Here is a 23,708-nt window from a genome sequence, read left to right on the forward strand (position 1 = left end):
AAAATAAATAAATAGCATGTGAGCCCTTACCACCTACAAAATGGGTGATGGTAAGTGCACACACCATGATTTTTTTTAATGGTCACATGATAATGGCAACATTATCATGGGTGGAGGAGTGGCCTAGTGGTTAGAGCACTGGTCTTGAAATCCAGCAGTGGCTGGTTCAAGTCCCACTGCTGCTCCTTGTGATCTTGGGCAAGTCACTTAACCCTCCTTTGCCTCAAGTACAAAATTAGATTGTGAGCCCTCCAAGGACAGTGAAATACACCAGTGTACCTAAATGTAACTCACCTTGAGCTACTATTGAAAAAGGTGTGAGCAAAATCTAAATTAATAAATAAATAAATTCATGCATGGTCTCAATTATCTTGGCTGTTCCACTTGAATCACAAAATAATGACACAATATAATAAACAGAACAAATCTTGGGATATTATGACAACTTGTCTTCCCACTCCTCCCACAGACCTCAACAGTGTCACTCTTTGCTCAAGATTCTCATAGCCCTAAGCTTTACACGTCATCAGTCTTTAATTATAGTACTCTTTAACTATTCATTTCTCTTATTGAAAATATTGAACTACCTTTAAATAAAGCTTTCACTTAGCTTAGTAGCATCGGCCCAGGGAAACTCATGTCCCAACATTAGTGCATGGCCATTAATACAAAAACAGAAAAAGGCCAGTTTCACAGCTGTGGTAAAAATAGTCTTAGTGCATGGGAAAAACCTGCACAAGGGTGCGCTAAGGCCACGTTTTACTGCAGCTTAGTAAAAGGATGCCTTAGTAATTTACATCATCACAAATTTAAGAAATTGCACACACACACACACACTGAGTCTAGCATTTCTCCTGTCTGTCAATCTATCCCCACCCATGTCCAGCATCTCTCCTCTCTGTTCCCTCCCCTCCCATGTCCAGCATCTTCTCCATTTCTCCCTTCCAACTATGTGACTCATTTCCCCTTAGTCCTGCCTCCCCTTTCCTTACCCTTCTTTTCCAGTCAAATCTGGTCCAGCACCTCTCTCCCCACTACAGCTCACGCCTACTCCTGCTTACCAGATAGACCGAGAAGACAAGAAGTAGATACACATCAAATGGGAACATGTATGCTGCTAGGCTCTCAACCAAACTTCTAGGCCCAAAAGCAGCTAACTCTCTGACATGCCCAGCTCACAAAGGATATGCACGTCAAAAGGGGCAGGACACCTCAAAGAGTTCAGCTGCTTTCAGGGCTGGAAGAGGTTCTATGGTAGGCCATGTGGCGTGTGCATTCCCATTTTTTGTAGACTGTATTGCTTTCTTGTCTTCTCGGCCTGCCTGGAAAGCAGGAGAAGCTGCGACAGGGAGGGAGGAGCTGGATACATGGGTGGAGGAAGGGGCAGGCTGACAGTGTCTGAGCCCCTTGCCAATATGGGTCATGGTTTCCCCCCACTCCTACCTCCCATATGACAAAGAGTGCTAGTTCTTCATCTATTATAATATTTGTAAAGTTCACTTCTATGGTGATCAGACCCCCTTCTCTTCCATTTGCCACATCTTAATATGAATAAACCGATGCACTCCCCCTTTTCCCAGGCTGCCCCATATGCTCACATATGTGACACAATGCATCTATGGTCTCATGGACCTTTTGGTCTGACACAGTATAGCAGTTGTTATAAGTTAAATATATATAAACACGCTCTGCACCCACAAAAATATAACCTCCTCCCCCCCCCCCCCCCCCCCCCACCGCAGACAACAGCAAGTGCAGATGAGAAATAAGACATTTCTCCATGACGGAAGTCACTCTACAATAAAAAATGTCATCTGAGCAATAGCAAAATAGATCTCTCCACTGTCAGGCACATTATAAAATAATACAAAACCTGAAAAAAATCCTAACAACATACTTGTAGCAAATATGTCATGCAACAATAACACTAATCCTATGATTCAAATAGCAAGAACTCAAATTAGATCTCAAATTAAAAATATGAATGCAAAAATTTAACTGTGATACCCAAGAAGTCAAACTTAGCATATACTGAAACACTGGAGAAATAAAAATAGAAAAAACATTTCCTCTTCTACTGTACACAATACAAAGACATTCATAATGTACATTTCCCAAACTAACACATTCTAGTAAATTTAAAGAAAAAACTTTTTTAGAACCTTGTTGTCTTAACATTTTATTTTTATAACCCCCCCCCCCCACCCCCTGGTCCATTTCTCCATCTTTTTTCCCTCCCTCCTGTCCACCCTCAGGTTCAATGTCTCTCCCTCTCTCTTCCCTCTCTCCCTTCCCTTTGAGAGGTCCTTTTACAAAGGCGCACTGAAAAATGGCTTGCAGCAGTGTAGGCGTGGGTTTTGGGTGCACACCGATCCATTTTTCATTGCGCCTGTAAAAAAGGCCTTTTTAAAAGTTTTCCAAAAATGAACGTGCGGCAAAATCAAAATTGCCGCGCGTCTATTTTGGGTCTGCGAGCTTATCGCCAGCCATTGATCTAGCAGTATAGTCTCACGCGCTACTTGGTGCACGTCCGATATGTACGTCCGAAAATAAAAAAAATTGGGGGCTGCCTGTATTGGATGTGCACCAAAAATGAAATTATTGCAGGAGCCATGTGGTAGTCGGGCAGTAACTCCATTTTGGAGCATGTTGGGAGTGCGTAGACGCATAAGCGGCTTAGTAAAAGGGCCCCTGAGTCCATTATCTCTCTTTCCTCTCTCCACACCTGAGTCCAATATCTGTCCTTCTCCTCTCCTGTTTGAGTTATAGAGCATCCCTCCTCCATGCAGTCCAGCATATCTCCCCCCAACCTCGTGCATGGTCTAGCATCTGTCTCTCCCTTCCTTCATGCACAGTCCAGCATCTCCCTCTGCCTCCCTCTAACTGTTCATGGCCTGGCATCTCTCTCTCCAAGCACCCCTGCCCCGTGGGCAGTTTTCCATCTATCTCTCCTTCCCTGTTCTGAGCACAGTACAGCATCTTTCTGCCATCCCCAGTCCCCCCCCTTATTCAGTCCAGCGTTTTTCTCCCACTCTATCCTTGTGCAACCTGGCATTTTAGCTTTTCTCTCCCCCTTTGTGCAGTCCAGCATCTCTCTCCCACTCTCCACTCTTCCCCTTGGGCAGTCTGACATCTCTCTGCAACTCCCCACTCTCCCCCTTGGGCAATGTGGTATCTCTCTCCCACTCCCCCTCCTCCTTGCACAGTCCAGCATCTCTCTCTCCCTCCATCCCCCCATGCACAGTTTGGTATCTCTCTCTCCCTCCACACCCTTCCCTTATACATGGTCTCTGGCATCTCTCCCTTCACCTCCATATGCAGTCTGGCACCTCACCATCTCTCCCTCTCTCCACCCCCATGCATGATCTGGCATCTCTCTCTTCCTCCACCCTGTGCATTGTCTGGCATTTTAACTCCACTCCCCCAGTGCATAGTCCAGCATCTCTCCTTTCTCCTCGCCCACATGTGCAGTGTGGCAACTCTCCCCACTCCCCTCTTGTCCCCCTGCCCATTTACAGTTCAGTATTTCCTCCTCTCTTCCTCAATACCCCCCAATCCCCATCTACCTTAAAGCTTTAGTTTGTCTTCATGTTTTCTGCAGATCTCCAGCAGTGGTGGCAGCAGCAATAATCAGCATATGCTGCCCGCATCCTGCTCTGGAGCTTTCATTCTGAGCCATTCCACCTCTGTGGAAACCAGGAATTGCATCAGAGTGGGTGGGATGGGTCAGTGGGAAGGCTCCAAACAGGTCACCAGCAGCATATGCCAACTGCTGCAGCCACTGGTGAACTTTGTTTTAGCAAGGAGAACAGAAATTTTAAGGTACACAGAGGATCAGGGGAAGGAGGATTGAGAGAGAAGGGGAAATAATGAACTGCATGGGTAAGGGGGGAGAGGAGGAGAGCAGGAGATGCCAGCTTCTGGGTAGAGAGAAATAGCAGCAAGTGTTATGGGCATCGACTAACTGAAATCTAGGAGGGGGGCAAATGCCCCTTTGCCCCTTCTCTATGCCAATGATAACGTCATAGACAGCGTACATTGCACAATGGTAATAATTAATTTGGGGTGATATGAGGCACCAGGTGTAGCATAATATCCTCAGGAATTAAGAGTATTACATATATCAAGTGACCCACAGTGCGCTTTTGAGGCAATTCTACAACTGGTAGCCTCTATTTAGGTACCCCAGGGACACATGGCAGGAGCCTATTCTATAATGAAACCTGGGTGCTCAGCTTCCATTACAGAATACTAGTATAACCCAATATCAGCGCACCTATTATTTACATGCCCGCAGTTACACCAGCCATAAACCTGGCGGACGTATGGGTGCCTAAATACAAGCAGAGACATGTATTCTATAAGTTACATATGTAAAGTAGGAGCTCTAACCATGTCCTGTCCATGCTCTGCTATTGTGTATGATGACTTTTAAAATACGCCTTAAGTTATTTGGGTATTTGCAGAATAGCACTTAGGTGCTCTGCTGGCACTTTTCTGGGTAAGTGTCCATTTACATACATAAGTGCTACTATTCTATGCATTTGTGTTCATGGGGTGCATAACTGCAGGTGCCTAGATTATAGAATTCCCTTCACCTGGCTAATAACTTCAAGGCAAAAAAATGAGGAAAACAAGAACAGCTATTTTAGCTGAACTCAGCTGAGAATCTACTTCTACTTTCTGTTTATTTGGGTGTCTGTGTACACAATCAGTGGATACAAAGTCATCAGTCACAGGGTTGATCTTGTTGTGTATTTCCTTCTCTGATATATCAGAACACATATAGGGCAATATAATTTTCAAGTACTTACTGTGGCTGAAAGCTGAGGTCCATTCAGTTGTGCATACAGGATGGCTTCGTTAGTTACATATCTCACCCTCAGCAATGCAAGCTCCACCTCATGTGACCCAACCATCTCATTTGTTAAATGTTCCATTGTGGCAATGTACTCCCGCCAGTAGGGGTCCAGTTCTGCCACACCAGCCAAGCAGCCCCTCATTACATTCAGGCAGTATCCAACACAGGATCTGATAAGTGTTAAACCTTGGCAGTGCGGACAGTACTGCATCTTTACCAATGCTCTGTTGCAATCCTTTGTTATAGTAATATGTTCTGTAGTGTTTATCACTTCAATACCCATATTTAGGCCACGGTGTAACATTCTACTTGCCCAAACAGACTTTGATAGTTCTGCAACCATTGCTTTATAGAAGGGCCCAAAAGGATTTATCTCCTTCCTTGTTAGTCGAAGACATTCTGCATACTCCTCTGATAAATGTGTAATTCCTGGGTTTATACGGCGACTGTAAACTAAGGGAAAAAGACTATCAAAGAACCGTGAAACTGCACTCTCCACTGTTGTATCAGCACCCAATATGTAAAGAGAGAGGTCCATAAATAGTTCTTTAACTGGTTCTACTGCTTCCTTTGCCATTGTTTGATAAGTTGTATCAAATAGTGCTTGTGTGTGATTGACAGCAAAGCTAATCATGGTCTCAAAGGTCTCTGTAAAAAAAGAAAGGTATAGAAAAAGAATAAGACATTGTTTTATATTACAGCAAAAAATGATGGTACAACAGTTATAGAATGTTGAAGGATCACGTGTTTTTTTTTCATGAACTGCAAACTTAAAATATAAAACATGCCTATATATAATTTTCATTTAACTTTCTATATCATTACAAATACATGCATAACTCCATAGATTTAGAGTTGGATTACTGACATTGTGCAATGCATTTACAAGTCATCTAATATTTCAGTAGATGCTTGTCCATTAAGTTAAACAATATATGAGCAACCAATTTGCAGGTATTATTTATATCTTAGGAAACAAGTATAAACTATCTTATCCTTAATGATGGTGGGAATTTGCAATTTATTTAAGGTAAACATAATGACAACTGCTCCAACTCTGTGCTGCCACATTAATTTCACAGTAGGATGAATCTTTCTAGTAGACTATTGAAGATGGAGAAAAAAAACTTGTATAAGAATGTATCGCAGCTTATGTTTTGTTCTCTATTTATATCAAATTTTTCAGGACATATTAGGAGGACCATTAAGATTATGAAAAGGATAGAGGATTTCTTTTTCTTTAGATTCACACATATACTATACATAGGTAATGGATGCAGGCACATAGCTAGGATATTAAGCTCTTTATTTGTGGGTGAAACTTATTTAAAACATTTTGAGGCCCTTTTACAATGCCGCTGTAGAGCGACTGCAGCATTGGCATGTGCTAATCCGGCACAACTACTGGCCCACCCATGGGAGCCGGCAGTAGAGCTGCTCCCACCATGCATCATTTCTGGCATGACCAGAAATATTTTAACCACACAGCCATTTCCCTTTCAAAAAAAGAATCTGCTGAAGTAAAAGGACCTTGGCGCATAACAAATCTATGCACTGATGCCACCGCAGGGCCCCTTTTACTGCAGCTTGGTAAAAGGGCCCCTAATTGAACCAATACAAAATTTGGCGTTTATACAGAAGTACTTTTATTAAAAAGAAAGAAAGGGAAAAAATATACCAAGTTAGGGGCAAGCAACATTCTCCAGTTTTCACTCTATTTTTTATTTTTGTTACATTTGTACCCCGTGCTTTCCCACTCATGGCAGGCTCAATGTGGCTTACATGGGGCAATGGAGGGTTAAGTGACTTGCCCAGAGTTACAAGGAGCTGCCTGTGCCTGAAGTGGAAATTGAACTCAGTTCCTCAGTTCCCCAGGACCAAAGTCCACCACCCTAACCACTAGGCCACTCCTCCACTCAGCTGCACTAGGTAAAAAAGAAATCAAGAGCTCTGTTCAATAAGGTGCACTAGCATTTTTAGGGCACACTAAAATTAGCATGCACTAAATGCTAGAGTCACCTATATGTTTCTATGTATTTTATATTGTTTATTTGTTTGAATGCTGAATGGTATTTCATACTAATATATTCAAGTTTATTTATAATTTGTTACCCCACTCTTCTGAATGGTCATTTGGGCAGTAAACAAGCTAAAGAAGGGATAGCATTATAGAAAAGATGGACATGACAAAAGAGTGGAAGAGTGGAGAACTACAATAATTATGATAGGATGGGAGGGGGAGGGAAATGTATTGAAATATATATGCAACATCTACCAGCCAGACACAGGGACCATAATTGGATGAATTATAAAGGAGACCCAGGCCAAAGACCTTGCCTGAAGGTAATTGCTACAATGACTGAACTAAGTAAAAAGGGAGGAAGATTTAAAAACAGGTGAAAAAAATCCCCAGGTGGCTGAGTATTAACTCTTATTGTAATATAGACCAACAAAAAACAGTTCTAATTGAGCTATAAGCCCAAAGAAGCAGTAAGAGACTGTTGGGACAAACATGAAATAGAATATTCTAGCAAGAAAGTAATTTCTAGCAAGAAAGTAATTTCTAGCAAGGAAGTATATTTTACTTAACATTAATTCCCAATTATAACCTGAGATACATTTGCTTATGAAATTCCTGTAGCTATCTTAACAAATCATGGGGGCAATCCATCAATCATGCCTGTGTGTATCCTACAATCATAGCAAACAGGAGCAATTCAGTGAAACAGAATGGTTCTAATACTCTCATAAGTGTGAACCTACTAAAATGGTCTGCACTTTAGCACAATTTATACCGAAAACATAATTAGATGCAGTGGCGTTCCTAGCCTGGCTGTCACCCGGGGCGGATCGCCGATGCCCCCCCTCCCCAGCGAAACTACACCCCCCCCCCCCCCCCGGCAAAACTACACCCCCACGCAGAGGGAACAGCAGGGAGGGAACGAGCGGACTCGGAGCTAACAGGCATGCGGCACCCCCCCAGCGGCGTGCACCCGAGGCGGACCACCCCCACCGCCCCCCCCCCTTGGTACGCCACTGATTAGATGCTAATCTAAACCTGATAAAAGAGAAAGATAAACCTATTTAATAATAACTTAACTTAGGAGCCTATTCATTAAAGTGCAGTAAGTTTATTTTATCAATTATTAACAGCCAAAATTAACACATGGTAAGTGAAATGTTTTAGTGATAAACATTCGGCGTGTGTCCAGCATATCCCCTGCAGTTACTGAAAAGCAAAATTTCCATACCTTGCATCAAATGGACAATTCTATAATAGGGCCATGAAAACTATTAGAAAACTGTAGTAAGCCTCAACCCTTGAAGATGCTTGCATGGTGAAACATGGCCCATGTCGGGTTTTGAGGGGAAGTATATGACAGTGGTTGTTATTTTTCAATCAGCTCTTCTTGTGGTGACACTTGGAAAATTTTGGATGTGAATTTTTGAGATTTTCAGCTGGTCCGCTTAAATTGAAATACTGTGAACGGAGATCAACGCAGACTTCACGACCCTGAAGCAGGTGACAAAACGTCAGCCACCATTGGTCATGGTCGCTATCAGCGTTGATAAAGCTCCGGGATAATGAGGACCAGATCCGAATAAGCTAAGTAGCTTCTAGTTTTATGAGTCTTTAGAATATTTGATGAAGATCATTTATATTTAGAACAAAACGAAAAAAAAGAAAAAAATGAAGAAAAACTGTGGTTTAGATATTACAGTTTAGAGGTTTTGGGCCAATGATGATGCAGCCCAGTCCCTGTGAGCTATAGAGTTACATAGCCAGGGGCTTCTTGAGGCCTTTCCTCTTTACATGAATAACGTGTTTTTGAGTATATGTCAATTGAGTATATAGATTATTTTGATCTCCTCAATATTCTAGATTGTTGAAAATTAGTGCATGCCCATTAATGGAAAATTCTAAATAATCTGTCATTTTACTCCTGTGGTAAAAATGGCCTTAGCATGCAGGAAAGACCCATATAAGGGCACACTAACAGGCTCATTTTCAAAGCACTTAGCCTCCCAAAGTTCCATAGAAACCTATGGAACTTAGCCTCCCAAAGTGCTTTGAAAATATGCCTCTTAGGCTACTTTTTGCCGCATTTTAGTAAAAGGGCTTCTAAATAAACAAAGCATATATTTTAATTATTTACTCAACATAATGATTCAGAAATAAATATCCTTGTGGAAAAAAAGTATGTGGAACCTTCCTTCGGGAATTGGTGACATCTCTTTGACCAGCAATAACTTTACTTAAACATTTCCTGTAACTATTGATCAGCATCTCAGCATTGCTATTAATATACCACAGTCTGTTTCATAGGATATCACAGCTACCCACATGGGAAAGTCATTCAGTATAAAGGTTTTATATTTATGAGCCTCTATGAATGTAGAGTAAATGATTCAATCACGGGATGTCATACCATTAAAATGAAGCAAAAGTAAAGGGCAAGGATACATTTTTACAAACTTAAACATTAGAGAGCATAACATTAAGAGCCCTTCAGTATATTTATCAAGTAAAGAAAAGAAATATCGTTCCTTTAATGACCTTACAATCAGGTTATTTAATAAGGATATAAAAAGTACACAAGAATGTAAAACATAAGAAATTAAGATACTCAGTTAATTTAGAACAATAATGCAGAAGGAATTACTAAGGACATTGGCTTTCTCAGCTATTATCAGACACAAATCCTTTGGAGATGTAATGTTTTAGTGTCTGTCACCTCTTGAAGACACCAACCCCCAACCCCACTGTGTTCTTTATTGAGCTGTAGTTGTAATTTAACCTGCTACATCCTGACATATGCAGACAATCCCAGGCTTAGCAGAACCAGTAATATTTAAAAGTTCTCAAAAAAACAGTGACAGATGTATTTAGTCCAATAAAAAGACATTACCCACAGATTGGTGACCTTTATTTCAGTACTACTTACTTTAAAGGGCTTAATTTAATTTAATTAGATTTTAACACTTATATTCCACTTAACCAAACAGTTCTAGATAGAAAACAAAAAGAAAAAACATACAGATACCAAGAAAAACTATACAATAATCATCTCAATATGAACCTAGATACATAATAGATAAGAATTCCCAAAAAATAGAATGAAACCCTCAGTAAAATCATAAACAGACATACAGTGGGGGAAATAAGTATTTGATCCCTTGCTGATTTTGTAAGTTTGCCCACTGACAAAGACATGAGCAGCCCATAATTGAAGGGTAGGTTATTGGTAACAGTGAGAGATAGCACATCACAAATTAAATCCGGAAAATCACATTGTGGAAAGTATATGAATTTATTTGCATTCTGCAGAGGGAAATAAGTATTTGATCCCCCACCAACCAGTAAGAGATCTGGCCCCTACAGACCAGGTAGATGCTCCAAATCAACTCGTTACCTGCATGACAGACAGCTGTCGGCAATGGTCACCTGTATGAAAGACACCTGTCCACAGACTCAGTGAATCAGTCAGACTCTAACCTCTACAAAATGGCCAAGAGCAAGGAGCTGTCTAAGGATGTCAGGGACAAGATCATACACCTGCACAAGGCTGGAATGGGCTACAAAACCATCAGTAAGACGCTGGGCGAGAAGGAGACAACTGTTGGTGCCATAGTAAGAAAATGGAAGAAGTACAAAATGACTGTCAATCGACAAAGATCTGGGGCTCCACGCAAAATCTCACCTCGTGGGGTATCCTTGATCATGAGGAAGGTTAGAAATCAGCCTACAACTACAAGGGAGGAACTTGTCAATGATCTCAAGGCAGTTGGGACCACTGTCACCACGAAAACCATTGGTAACACATTACGACATAACGGATTGCAATCCTGCAGTGCCCGCAAGGTCCCCCTGCTCCGGAAGACACATGTGACGGGCGTCTGAAGTTTGCCAGTGAACACCTGGATGATGCCGAGAGTGATTGGGAGAAGGTGCTGTGGTCAGATGAGACAAAAATTGAGCTCTTTGGCATGAACTCAACTCGCCGTGTTTGGAGGAAGAGAAATGCTGCCTATGACCCAAAGAACACCGTCCCCACTGTCAAGCATGGAGGTGGAAATGTTATGTTTTGGGGGTGTTTCTCTGCTAAGGGCACAGGACTACTTCACCGCATCAATGGGAGAATGGATGGGGCCATGTACCGTACAATTCTGAGTGACAACCTCCTTCCCTCCGCCAGGGCCTTAAAAATGGGTCGTGGCTGGGTCTTCCAGCACGACAATGACCCAAAACATACAGCCAAGGCAACAAAGGAGTGGCTCAGGAAGAAGCACATTAGGGTCATGGAGTGGCCTAGCCAGTCACCAGACCTTAATCCCATTGAAAACTTATGGAGGGAGCTGAAGCTGCGAGTTGCCAAGCGACAGCCCAGAACTCTTAATGATTTAGAGATGATCTGCAAAGAGGAGTGGACCAAAATTCCTCCTGACATGTGTGCAAACCTCATCATCAACTACAGAAGACGTCTGACCGCTGTGCTTGCCAACAAGGGTTTTGCCACCAAGTATTAGGTCTTGTTTGCCAGAGGGATCAAATACTTATTTCCCTCTGCAGAATGCAAATAAATTCATATACTTTCCACAATGTGATTTTCCGGATTTAATTTGTGATGTGCTATCTCTCACTGTTACCAATAACCTACCCTTCAATTATGGGCTGCTCATGTCTTTGTCAGTGGGCAAACTTACAAAATCAGCAAGGGATCAAATACTTATTTCCCCCACTGTATTCAGGAAGGATAGTTCAGAGGCTCTTCACAATATTTATGAAATAACCAAGCTTTAACTTTGTGTCAAAATTTCACATAATCACACTCAGCAGTAGAAATGCAGTATAATGGGCCCAGATAGGAAAGAACAGGCAGATCCTTGGACCAGAGGAAGCAAATTTTATTGTTTGACCCGACAAGCCCAAGTTTCGGCTAAATGCCTGTGTGAGGGAGTCTACTCATAAAAATACAAAAAAGGAAAATGAATATATAAAAAACATTTAAAAACAAAACAAGTTTACTAAAATAGAGATACTGTATTATAAGGGCTTCCTTGACCAACTCAAATCAGAAGAATATCCAAAGTAATATGCTACTGCAAAGAAAAATGAAAAATTGCATATCAAAATGTATTGAATAAAATCTGTTTACATTTCGAAATTTATTAATTATATCGAAATTATTTCACAATTTCATAAAATGAACAAACCATGAGGATAGCCATAACATTGGCATTCGCACCTGCCTCCATTTAAAATACTCAAGGCAAGCATTCGTATCACATACTAAATAGCACATAAAGCCATTTTAAGTGGAACAAACTTTGGCTGCAGCTGTATTCTTTTCTTCAATTAATAATAAATCTTACAATTCAGTACAGCATGTAAAACCAATTCATTTTCTGAAGCCCATGGAGCTTTGCTTTACTTTTACTTTACATTAAATTTCTAGACCGCATATGCCACTAGATTGTAGACAGTTTACAAAATTAAAAAGAATAGACGGAGACAGAAACTATGGAATTACAATGACATCATAATATCAGATAAACATATCATTAACAAACAAATCTTTTAAAAAGAGTAGTTTTCAAATATTTCCAGAAAAGGGCATATCTGTGCAGAGCAATTTGGTATCGAAACAAGCCCACAGTTATTTGTATAACATTTGCCAAACATACATTAGCGTGACCCACGGCAACATCGAGTCACGTCTCAGCTCCTGGTACTGCTGCCCATGAGTGACCCATTTCTATCCATAGTTATCCCAGAAAGTACCAATATCATAATCATAACTGGAGTGCACAGTTAACAAGCTAAAAGAAACTTCAGTGTCAGCTTTTCCCACCAAAGGCCAGGTTCAGCCAATGTTATCATCCTCCCCCCCCCCCCCCACCAGTTTAAAAATGGGTGAGGGTTCCTTTAGCACATTAGTTTAGCAAAGGTCAGTGGCGTACCAAGGTCGGGGCGGTCCACCCCGGGTGCACGCCGCTGGGGGGTGCCGCGGCGCGCGCCTGTTCCGAGTTCGCTAAACTTCTTCGCTCGTTCGCTGCAGCTCCCTCTGCCCCGGACAGGAAGTAACCTGTTCCGGGGCAGAGGGAGCTGCAGCGAACGAACGAAGAAGTTAGCAAACTCGGAGCAGGCGTGAGCCGTAGCACCCCCCCCCCAGCGGCGTGCACCCGGGGGTTGTCATTTCGCCGGAGGGGGGGGGAAGGTGTAATTTAGTGGGGGGGCGCATCGGCGCTCCGCCCCAGGTGCCATCCAGGCAAGGAACGCCACTGGCAAAGGTACAATCATTTTTTCAAAGGTATAGTCATTTCATATTACAATAAAAATAGTTGACTCCCCCTCAGTTATGTCATTAAGAAAAAGCTCCTTCAAAGGGGAAAATATATATGGATAGTTAATTCATTCTAAGAATTTCAAAGACAGCATATTTAAGTAACCATAACCTACTACCAAAGCAAAACGTGAACTCACACTTCCTAAAGTGATACAGGCTTAACAACAAGTTCTACACAGAATATGTATCTTAGAAACCATTTAAAATTAAATAATCAGTTCTGAATACAGTGGGAGCACCAAAGTTATTTAGACTTCTCCAGTTAAATAAGAAATTTTAGTCCATTTATTAATGAGAAGGTGACTCATCAATAAAAAAAAAATCTAATTCAATTAATGCAGCACAACTTCAAAAAAATCTTTTGATACATTTAATGCAATATGCACTTTACCAAACAGCTCTCTCTTTCCAATCTAATGATTCAAAGGGGCATTGTATCACATTTAAATTCATTTAAGGAGAATCTGAAATTTACTGTACAGTACAGTCATACATCCATTGCTTTTCTTGATGTGGTTATTCAGAAAGAAAATAGACAGATTACTACTTCATTATGTTTATGTTTATTATTATTATGAACACTTGATTAATCACCAAATTTGGAACAAGCCAAGTCCAGGCAATGTACAATATACAATCATCAGAAAAGGAAAATAACTCCAATTCAAATACGACAGATAAAAGAAATCATTCAAAAGAATAAAACCAACAAAAAAATAAACCAAAACACACAACAAATAAAAAAACAAACATGTATATGCAGTGATTTCCCCCATCAGTGCTCCTTAATGGGTTTCAAAAGCTTCAGTAAAAAAGGTGTGATTTTAAATTGTTCATAAGACAATTCTGCAGAAAGTCCCAGAGGCAAGGAATTCCAGAGAGAAGGTGCAGACTGATATCATTTGAAGAAAAGTCTATCCATTATTCCATTTTTGAAGGTGTGACATATTTGTTCATCTTTTTTCTGATTCTAAGTTACAGGCTGGAGAAGTACATAACAGGTTTGCAGGTCAGGGTTATTCCCCCCTCCCCGCCATATACTGAAAGCTGCCTGTCATAGAGCTAAATATGCCCTTATAGAGTGTGCTCTGAAATAGATTAACTTGTGTGCTGCCATATATAACTGGAACTTTTCACAAGTGGTTAAAATTCTAAGAAGATATTGGTGGAGCTTTCTTCTCAATCAATATTTTCAGAACCTCTTCTTATGACATATAAAAGGGATAAAAATGTGGGAGAAGATTTAACAAGGAAATCTGAAGACAAGTCTTTTGAATTGATACTGGGACATTTGGCTTGAGCACAGTGCGATTGATGAGAGTCAACTGTAGAAAGACACGTTTGGTTTTCTCCATCTAATTCATTCACAGTGATGGAACAATATGTTACCAACCGTGAGTCAGCCTTTGTGACCTATGCAATTATCTGCCCATGCCCCAAAGTATACAGTATGTTGGAAGAACTCAAAGAATCATATGGCTTGTTCTAAATGAACATAGAAGTCATGTTCGCACTCATATGGAGACAACTCAGTTAGCACAATATTGGCTTTCTGCAGCTCACTCTCTTTAAGATATTAAGGGCCCTTGTACCAAGCATCACTACAAAATGGCCTACAGTATCCCCACGCTGAGGCCACTTTTAGCACGGCTGATAAAAGGCAGATTTTTCTAATGGTTACGCACTAATTTCACCATTAGCACATGACCATTAGAGCGTGAGTTCTTATCACCACCTATCTTTTAGGCAAAAAGGGTTCACATGCTAATCCTGCATTAATCAGTTAGTGCACGGCAATCCACATGTGCCCACTATCCACCCCCAAACATGTCCCAGCACTAAAAAATAAATTTTATTTTTTTAGCATATGGTAGTGCGCACACATGCAAAAACTACCATGGGACGCCTGAGCTTACCTTTGGTAAGTCCACAATTAGTGCTTACTGCAAGTTAGTAAAATTATTCCTAAATGGGGAGCGATTGATATGGTTCCTCTGCAATTCTTTGGGAGAAACTATATGCAAAGTTTGGTTTACTGAGAACAATTTTGGATTCACCAGCTCAAGATGGTTTATCTGCTAGGACTGAATGAATCTATAGAATGTTCTAATTTGATTTGATTTTTTTTATAATCATGTTATTTGGATCTGATTGGCGGAATACTTTTGAGTGTTTGTATTTAATGAAGGTTGCCATTTTATCGTTCTTCCCCTTTTGAGTCATTGGGTTGGAAAGAGAGAGCTGCTTGGTAAAGTATATATGGCATAAAATGAATCTTTTGAAGTTGCACTGGGTTAATTTAATTTGATTTTTTTAGAAATTGCCAATGGAAGTTAATTAGTTGGAAAAAAGTGACATCCTGATGTGGAGCTAGCACTTGAAACGTGATCATGTTGGTGTTGCTGATGCAGCAATCAGTTATAAAGCTTTTTTTTTTTTTAAGAGAGAGAGAGATTGAGAGAGATTGAGAGAGCGAGAGAGAGCGCTAAAGAAATAGTGTACATAATTTTTAAAAATACTTTGGGACTGATGATTATACCCACAGAAGGCTATTCAAATGCAGAGTGAGCACTGAGAACTTCTGCTTCTGTCCTGATGTTCTCGTCAATTTTTATACACACATATGTTTGAAGTGAATGATATAAACTGCACAAGTGGTTTTCATTCAAAACCTACTTGGATTGCTGGTATAATTTGAAAAGTGTAGTAATTTTTGCTTTACCGTTTTTATTAGATGATATTGTGTATTTTTTAAAGGTAACATATGTGACTATGTACCTTTATAAAATTGCCTACCCACAACTTGGCACACAATTTTATGCCTACTCAAAGGCAGGAGTAGGTTCAAACATGTATGTGGCGGTAAAATTTGGTGCTTATGAGTATATTTTATAAGATACAGGCATAAGTGCTAATCTTACCTCTGCCCCACTCATTTTCTGTTCCTAGGAAGACATATGCATACAGTAGGCATCATTTAAGGAGTGCTACTTAAACACTGTTGATAAGCCAGCATATTTAGTTTATATCACATCCATACTGAAAGCCATATTTTATAAATAGGGTCATATCAATGTTGACCTTCCATTGACTCTGAAACATCAGTACCCATGGAGAAGGTGTGCTGGGGCTGTTGTCCTGGGCAATGATGCAGTATAGACATCCAGCAGTGATTATGAATTGCACATAGAATTGCAGGACGGGAGATGCAAACCTCATTTAAACCTGCTATACAAGACATCCAAACATTGGATCCACTTTCTTTGGGGACTGCTAGCATTGTGGCAGACTGGAGGATGGGTGAGAGTGAGGTGTTAACCTTAACTGCCATGCACTGTGTCCCATTCCTCTCATGAACCTCATAACCATCCCCTGCAGACACCCTGTGCACATCTCCAAACCCACCTCTGTACACCTCTACCCTCATTTGTCAGCCCATGCTGCCCCAGCCTATGTCTGTCCACCTGTGCCATGCTGCCTGATAGCCCCCACCCTCACCTGTTTCCTCCTTCTGTAGCTCCAGTGGCTCTGGCTCCTCTTTTTCCTCCTGTGCCAGATCTCTCCTCTCTTTCTTCTCCTCCTGCAATAGCATTTGTCTTCCTTCTCTTCCCTCTCTTCTTCCTGCTGCTCCTCCTCCTCTTTCTGCTCCACCTACTTCTCCTCCTCCTTGGCTTCTTGTGGCTCTTGTTGCACTCTGCTGTTGTGGGAAGAAGAGTAGCCTGGTAAGGCACTGTGGCACAGACATGGCTGTGTGAAAACATTAATCAAAACATTACAGAGGCCTGGAAAATGATGGGAATGGCTCAAGGAATGGTGGCACTAGCTTCAGACTACATACATTTGTTCTTGGTATGATGAGTGTGATGTGACCTTCTGTTAATGTATTGGTACCTGGGAAGGGTGGCTGATTGCCTTTATGTTGGAGCTAGCTCTGCTTATGTGTGACCTCCATAGTAGCTGACATGGGTTGAGTAACAAGGTATACTGGGGCCTTACATTGTGGGTGTTGAAGTCACCACACATCATGAGCACCAGTGACATGGCAAAATTTCACCAGCATCAAAGACTAAAAGGTATAGGAACAGGTACTTGACAAGCACATTGAAAAGGGATATAAATTAATTGAAAAATTATCAATTGACAGCAAGAATGGCAGTTGGAGGGCTGGAACATATACACATATCGGCAGTAAGTGGCTACTGGTACAGTGGTGGAAATAAGTATTTGATCCCTTGCTGATTTTGTAAGTTTGCCCACTGACAAAGACATGAGCAGCCCATAATTGAAGGGTAGGTTATTGGTAACAGTGAGAGATAGCACATCACAAATTAAATCCGGAAAATCACATTGTGGAAAGTATATGAATTTATTTGCATTCTGCAGAGGGAAATAAGTATTTGATCCCCCACCAACCAGTAAGAGATCTGGCCCCTACAGACCAGGTAGATGCTCCAAATCAACTCGTTACCTGCATGACAGACAGCTGTCGGCAATGGTCACCTGTATGAAAGACACCTGTCCACAGACTCAGTGAATCAGTCAGACTCTAACCTCTACAAAATGGCCAAGAGCAAGGAGCTGTCTAAGGATGTCAGGGACAAGATCATACACCTGCACAAGGCTGGAATGGGCTACAAAACCATCAGTAAGACGCTGGGCGAGAAGGAGACAACTGTTGGTGCCATAGTAAGAAAATGGAAGAAGTACAAAATGACTGTCAATCGACAAAGATCTGGGGCTCCACGCAAAATCTCACCTCGTGGGGTATCCTTGATCATGAGGAAGGTTAGAAATCAGCCTACAACTACAAGGGGGGAACTTGTCAATGATCTCAAGGCAGCTGGGACCACTGTCACCACGAAAACCATTGGTAACACATTACGACATAACGGATTGCAATCCTGCAGTGCCCGCAAGGTCCCCCTGCTCCGGAAGGCACATGTGACGGCCCGTCTGAAGTTTGCCAGTGAACACCTGGATGATGCCGAGAGTGATTGGGAGAAGGTGCTGTGGTCAGATGAGACAAAAATTGAGCTCTTTGGCATGAACTCAACTCGCCGTGTTTGGAGGAAGAGAAATGCTGCCTATGACCCAAAGAACACCGTCCCCACTGTCAAGCATGGAGGTGGAAATGTTATGTTTTGGGGGTGTTTCTCTGCTAAGGGCACAGGACTACTTCACCGCATCAATGGGAGAATGGATGGGGCCAAGTACCGTACAATTCTGAGTGACAACCTCCTTCCCTCCGCCAGGGCCTTAAAAATGGGTCGTGGCTGGGTCTTCCAGCACGACAATGACCCAAAACATACAGCCAAGGCAACAAAGGAGTGGCTCAGGAAGAAGCACATTAGGGTCATGGAGTGGCCTAGCCAGTCACCAGACCTTAATCCCATTGAAAACTTATGGAGGGAGCTGAAGCTGCGAGTTGCCAAGCGACAGCCCAGAACTCTTAATGATTTAGAGATGATCTGCAAAGAGGAGTGGACCAAAATTCCTCCTGACATGTGTGCAAACCTCATCATCAACTACAGAAGACGTCTGACCGCTGTGCTTGCCAACAAGGGTTTTGCCACCAAGTATTAGGTCTTGTTTGCCAGAGGGATTAAATACTTATTTCCCTCTGCAGAATGCAAATAAATTCATATACTTTCCACAATGTGATTTTCCGGATTTAATTTGTGATGTGCTATCTCTCACTGTTACTAATAACCTACCCTTCAATTATGGGCTGCTCATGTCTTTGTCAGTGGGCAAACTTACAAAATCAGCAAGGGATCAAATACTTATTTCCACCACTGTATATGCTAGGCCAGCAATGTTAGGATCTGAGTTGTGTTGGAGTGACTTAGGATTACCTGAGTGGAGGATGAAAGTCCAAAGTGAGTGTGTGTTCTGCTTCACATGGCTGGGTTCATGTGTCAGCATTGCCCTCTCCATTTCCATGATTCTTTCTGGCTTTGTTGCATGGTACATAAGTACATAAGTAATGCCACACTGGGAAAAGACCAAGGGTCCATCGCGCCCAGCATCCCGTCCACAACAGCGGCCAATCCAGGCCAAGGGCACCTAGCAAGCTTCCCAAATGTACAAACATTCTATACATGTTATTCCTGGAATTGTGGATTTTTCCCAAGTCAATTTAGTAGTGGTTTATGGACTTGTCCTTTAGGAAACTGTCTAACCCCTTTTTAAACTCTGCCAAGCTAACTGCCTTCACCACGTTCTCCGGCAACGAATTCCAGAGTTTAATTATGCGTTGGGTGAAGATTTGTTTTAAATTTACTACACTGTAGTTTCATCGCATGCCCCCTAGTCCTAGTATTTTTGGAAAGCGTGAACAGACGCTTCACATTCACCCATTCCACTCCACCCATTATTTTATATACCTCTATCATGACTCTTATGTGGTACCCTCTACAGGTGTGAACATTATGAAGTAAGGACCTCCACCCCTTAAAATGGTATGGGCAGGTCAGTTGTGAATCTGTATTAATGCCAGTGACTGGTGGCACTTTACAGGCCCATACCATTATGGAGCCATATGTCTGCCAACAACAGTGAACATTGCGTCTGAAGGCTGTGATATTTTCTGCATGTGGGCCTTGTGGGGTCAGGGTTTGCCATGTATGTATGAGGTCATAAACTGGCACTAGTTAGGCATTCTACATCCACCATACTGATTGACCTTTCCCATATGTGAAGGTCCAGAACGATATAAATGTCTGCAATAGAGACAAGACAGTGTGTATGATTAGTAAGTAAACACCCCAGCGCAGGCCCTTGTATCTCTTCAAGCACCTGGGGGTGGTTCAGTAGTATGGCATGGCAAGGCACAAGAATGATGTGGGTGTGTTTGTAGGCACAAATGGAGTCTTATTTGGTGACCCTGGATGTGAATTCATTTGAAATTACATAACAACACGAGAAATAATAAAATTTCCATGTCATTTCATGTGATGCTTTCCCTGAAATATCAGAAAAACAACTAAACTTGGTGTTACTTCATAAGCCATTAACAATGCACACTTTTCCGAAAGATACTTTTCACAAAGAGGGCATACCCTTTCAGAAAGAGTGTGCACTCACTTGATAGTATGCACATACACACACAAATGCACTCGAGTACATGCTTTTCTGAAAGAGTGTGGACTGTTAAAGATATTCCTCCCGATATTCAGCCAACGGCGGGCAGCGCTTTGACTGCCCATTGCTGGCGTTCAACTCAGATATTCAATGCAGGTCTGTTTCTGGCATCCGGCATTGAACATCAAGTTCTTAACTGGCCATGGCTTTACGGACAAAGGTAGGAATGCTATTTATGTGATCTTATCTGCCCATTAAGCCTGGCCGGTTAAGTTCCGAATACGGGACTTAACCAGTCATGCCCCTAACATCGTTGGCTTTATTTTCAGTGCTAACTGGGCATTTTCAACAGCAATAACCAGTTAAATGCCACTGAAAATGACCAGTTATACTCCAAGACGTGACTTAGGAGCCATTCCTATCCTGTTAACTCAAGCTAAATATTGGCCAGATTGTTCCCATAATGGAAAAATAAGGAAAAAACTGAATAAAACAAAAATTCCTGTAAAAGACACAGGAAACAATATGAAATGAACATTTTCAGGTTGTACACCCCTAGTATTCACATCCTCCACAGACAGACCATGTAATGGTGTTTATGTCTATGGTTCCTCAGCCACTGGCACCACCTTTACTGTGTTTCACAGGGATAAATTTAGTCCTAACTGGGGCAAGTTACATTGATGCACAGTGTCTTGGGTTCAGCATGCACATCATGTTTGTGGATGATAGGCCTGGTGGGTGTGGGGTAACAGGCATATCACAAAAGGTGTTGAAGGCTAGCTGAATATTGCCTAGGCCTGGTGGGTGTGGGGTAACAGGCATGTCACAAGAGGTGTTGAAGGCTAGCTGAATATTGCCTAGGCCTGCATTGTTTTGGCATCTATATGTAGACTTGCCACCTGTTAACTTCGTGCATAGCAGGTGAGGTGGCTTGTTATATGTCTGGCCAGGACTGGAACACTTTTTTGGGTGGGTGGCTAATACTGGACATCATACTCATTCACATTAGTGTTTGCCTGTGTGCCATGACTGTACTGACTTTTCCCTAATGGGGAGAAAATGTAGAATAAATGGGGATACATTGCATCTTACCTCACCAGGGTCATGTGGATTTCCTCCCAGAACTGCCAAGCTGCTACTTGGTGGTTCTTCTGAGCCCAGCCTTAAAGAGGTGGCTCTGATTTACAATGATGATGGCTGCCAGGAGGTTGCTTTCTTTCTTGTTCCTCTTGGCAACCGTTTTGTTCATATATGACAACAAAAGGAAATGCTGTGTTGCGTGGGACTGGAAACATATTGTTGCAGCTCCATGTGGCCTCAAGCTGTGTTTGTGTGCACATATAGGTTCCAGATCTGTTGCAGCATGGACAGGTATTTCACTACACGGCTACCCCACTGCTTGCCGTGGGATTGGTAGCATTGAATGTTGCTACTATCTGGGTTTCTGCCAGGTACTTGTGACCTAGATTGGCCACTGTTGGAAACAGGACACTGGGCTAGATGGACCATTGGTCTGACCCAGTATGGCTATTCTTATGTCCATGGCCATTGGATTAAATGGTCATGTTGGCAAATGACCTCTATTCTAAACAGCCATGTATCTCCCAACACATGGAACTACATAAGTACATAAGCATAAGTACATAAGCACTGCCATGCTGGGAAAAGACCAAAGGTCCATCAAGCCCAGCACTCCGTCTCCGACAGTGGCCAATCCAGGCCCCAAGAACCTGGCAAAACCCCAAAACCCCAAAATTTAATAACGATCAATGGACTTTTCCTTCAGGAATCTGTCCAGACCCCCTTTAAACTCAGCAAGGCCAGCTACCATCACTACCTTCTCCGGCAATGAATTCCAGAGTCTAACCACACGCTGAGTAAAGAAAAACTTTCTCCAATTTGTTTTAAACCTGCCACATTCTAATTTCATCCTGTGTCTCCTGGTTCTATTATTGTTAGAAAGTGTAAACAAATGCTTCACATCTGTCTGCTCTACCCCACTCATTATTTTGTACACCTCTATCATATCACCCCTCAGCCGCCTTTTTCCCAGGCTAAAGAGTCCTAGCCTTCTTAACCTCTCCTCATAAGGCAGTTGTCCCATCCCTTTTATCATTTTCGTCACCCTTCTCTGCACCTTCTCCAATTCCTTTATATCTTTTTTGAGATGAGGTGACCAGAACCGAACACAATACGCCAGGTGCGGTCGCACCATGGAGCGATATAACGGCATTATAACATCCTCATCCTTGTTTTCCATCCCTTTTCTAATAATACTCAACATTCTGTTCGCCTTCTTAGCCGCCGCAGCACATTGAGCGGAAGATTTCAATGTCCTATCCACAATGACTCCCAGATCCCTTTCTCGGTCTGTAACTCCTACAGCGGAACCTTGCATGACATAGCCGTAATTCGGGTTCCTCCTTCCCACGTGCATCACTTTGCACTTGTCAACGTTGAACTTCATCTGCCATTTGGACGCCCAATCCCCCAGTCTCATGGTACCCAGATAAAATACATGGGTATTTTATCTGGGTGCACAGGCCTGCTTTGAAGGGAGGGGGCATAAACATGCATCTCATCAGCGACCCATTCAGCCTAGACATTTCTGTGCTTCTTTGGATGGGGGGAGGCAGGGGGTGCATGTGTAGTCTCATTTTCCAATGGCATGCACATTGTTCCTTTCAGCAGGTTATACTGCACCACCCCTTTGCACATTTATGTCTTCCTATTTCAGATGAAGGGACATCTACCAAATTGCCTATTTAACTATTTCCACACTTATTCTGGAGGGTGGGAGAGAGCTGGTGATTTTACATTGCAAAAACACATGCAGACCACTTGTCTGAAATGCCCTAGACATACACATACTTTCTAAAATGTTCCTCGTATAGCATAAGAATAGGTGCTATGTTTTTCTAGCATCTACGTTATTGCAAGGCAATTTTATAAGCACCTGTTTGAGCATGTAAAACACTGCTGTATAAGCTCAAGTTTCTTATAAAATTACTACCTTATTTATTAGCCTTCATCCTATAATAAAGAAGGGGTGAGAAGCCTCAGTAAATCAAACACTACCACTGTTCACTGCAACTAGACCTCCTTGGTGTCTTAACCATGACTTTATATGTAATATGAAATGTTATTCCAACATAATCCACTTTCCATCCCTTAAGGCTCATTGAAACCCAATATAGAAACACAGAGAGGGAGTAAGCTGTTTAGAGCCATAAAGTCTGTACTATTAAAGACTTGGACAGCTGACATGGAGAGAAAATGGATGTATGACTGGCCAAGGCAAACTGACAAAAAAAGTCAAGGCAAGACTAGACAGCAATGCAAGAAACAAATGTGAGGGATATAGAAAACTCATCAGCAAACAAGGATGATGGAAGAACAAGCTGTATCCAAAG

The 23,708-nt window shown here is 41.9% G+C and overlaps 1 protein-coding gene across 2 annotated transcripts in view; it reads right to left on the minus strand.

The window, feature by feature from the left end:
• The window catches only part of LOC115478870 (glypican-5-like), a 1,084,132-nt gene that overhangs the window by 841,433 nt on the left and 218,991 nt on the right, over window positions 1-23,708 (minus strand). For both annotated transcript variants that reach the window (XM_030216505.1, XM_030216504.1), the window contains exon 3: window positions 4,815-5,509. In XM_030216505.1, the coding sequence (XP_030072365.1) occupies window positions 4,815-5,509 (695 nt within the window). The remainder of the gene's footprint in view (window positions 1-4,814; window positions 5,510-23,708) is intronic.

Source organism: Microcaecilia unicolor, chromosome 10, assembly GCF_901765095.1.
Source record: "Microcaecilia unicolor chromosome 10, aMicUni1.1, whole genome shotgun sequence".
NCBI classification, from domain to species: Eukaryota; Metazoa; Chordata; class Amphibia; order Gymnophiona; family Siphonopidae; genus Microcaecilia; species Microcaecilia unicolor.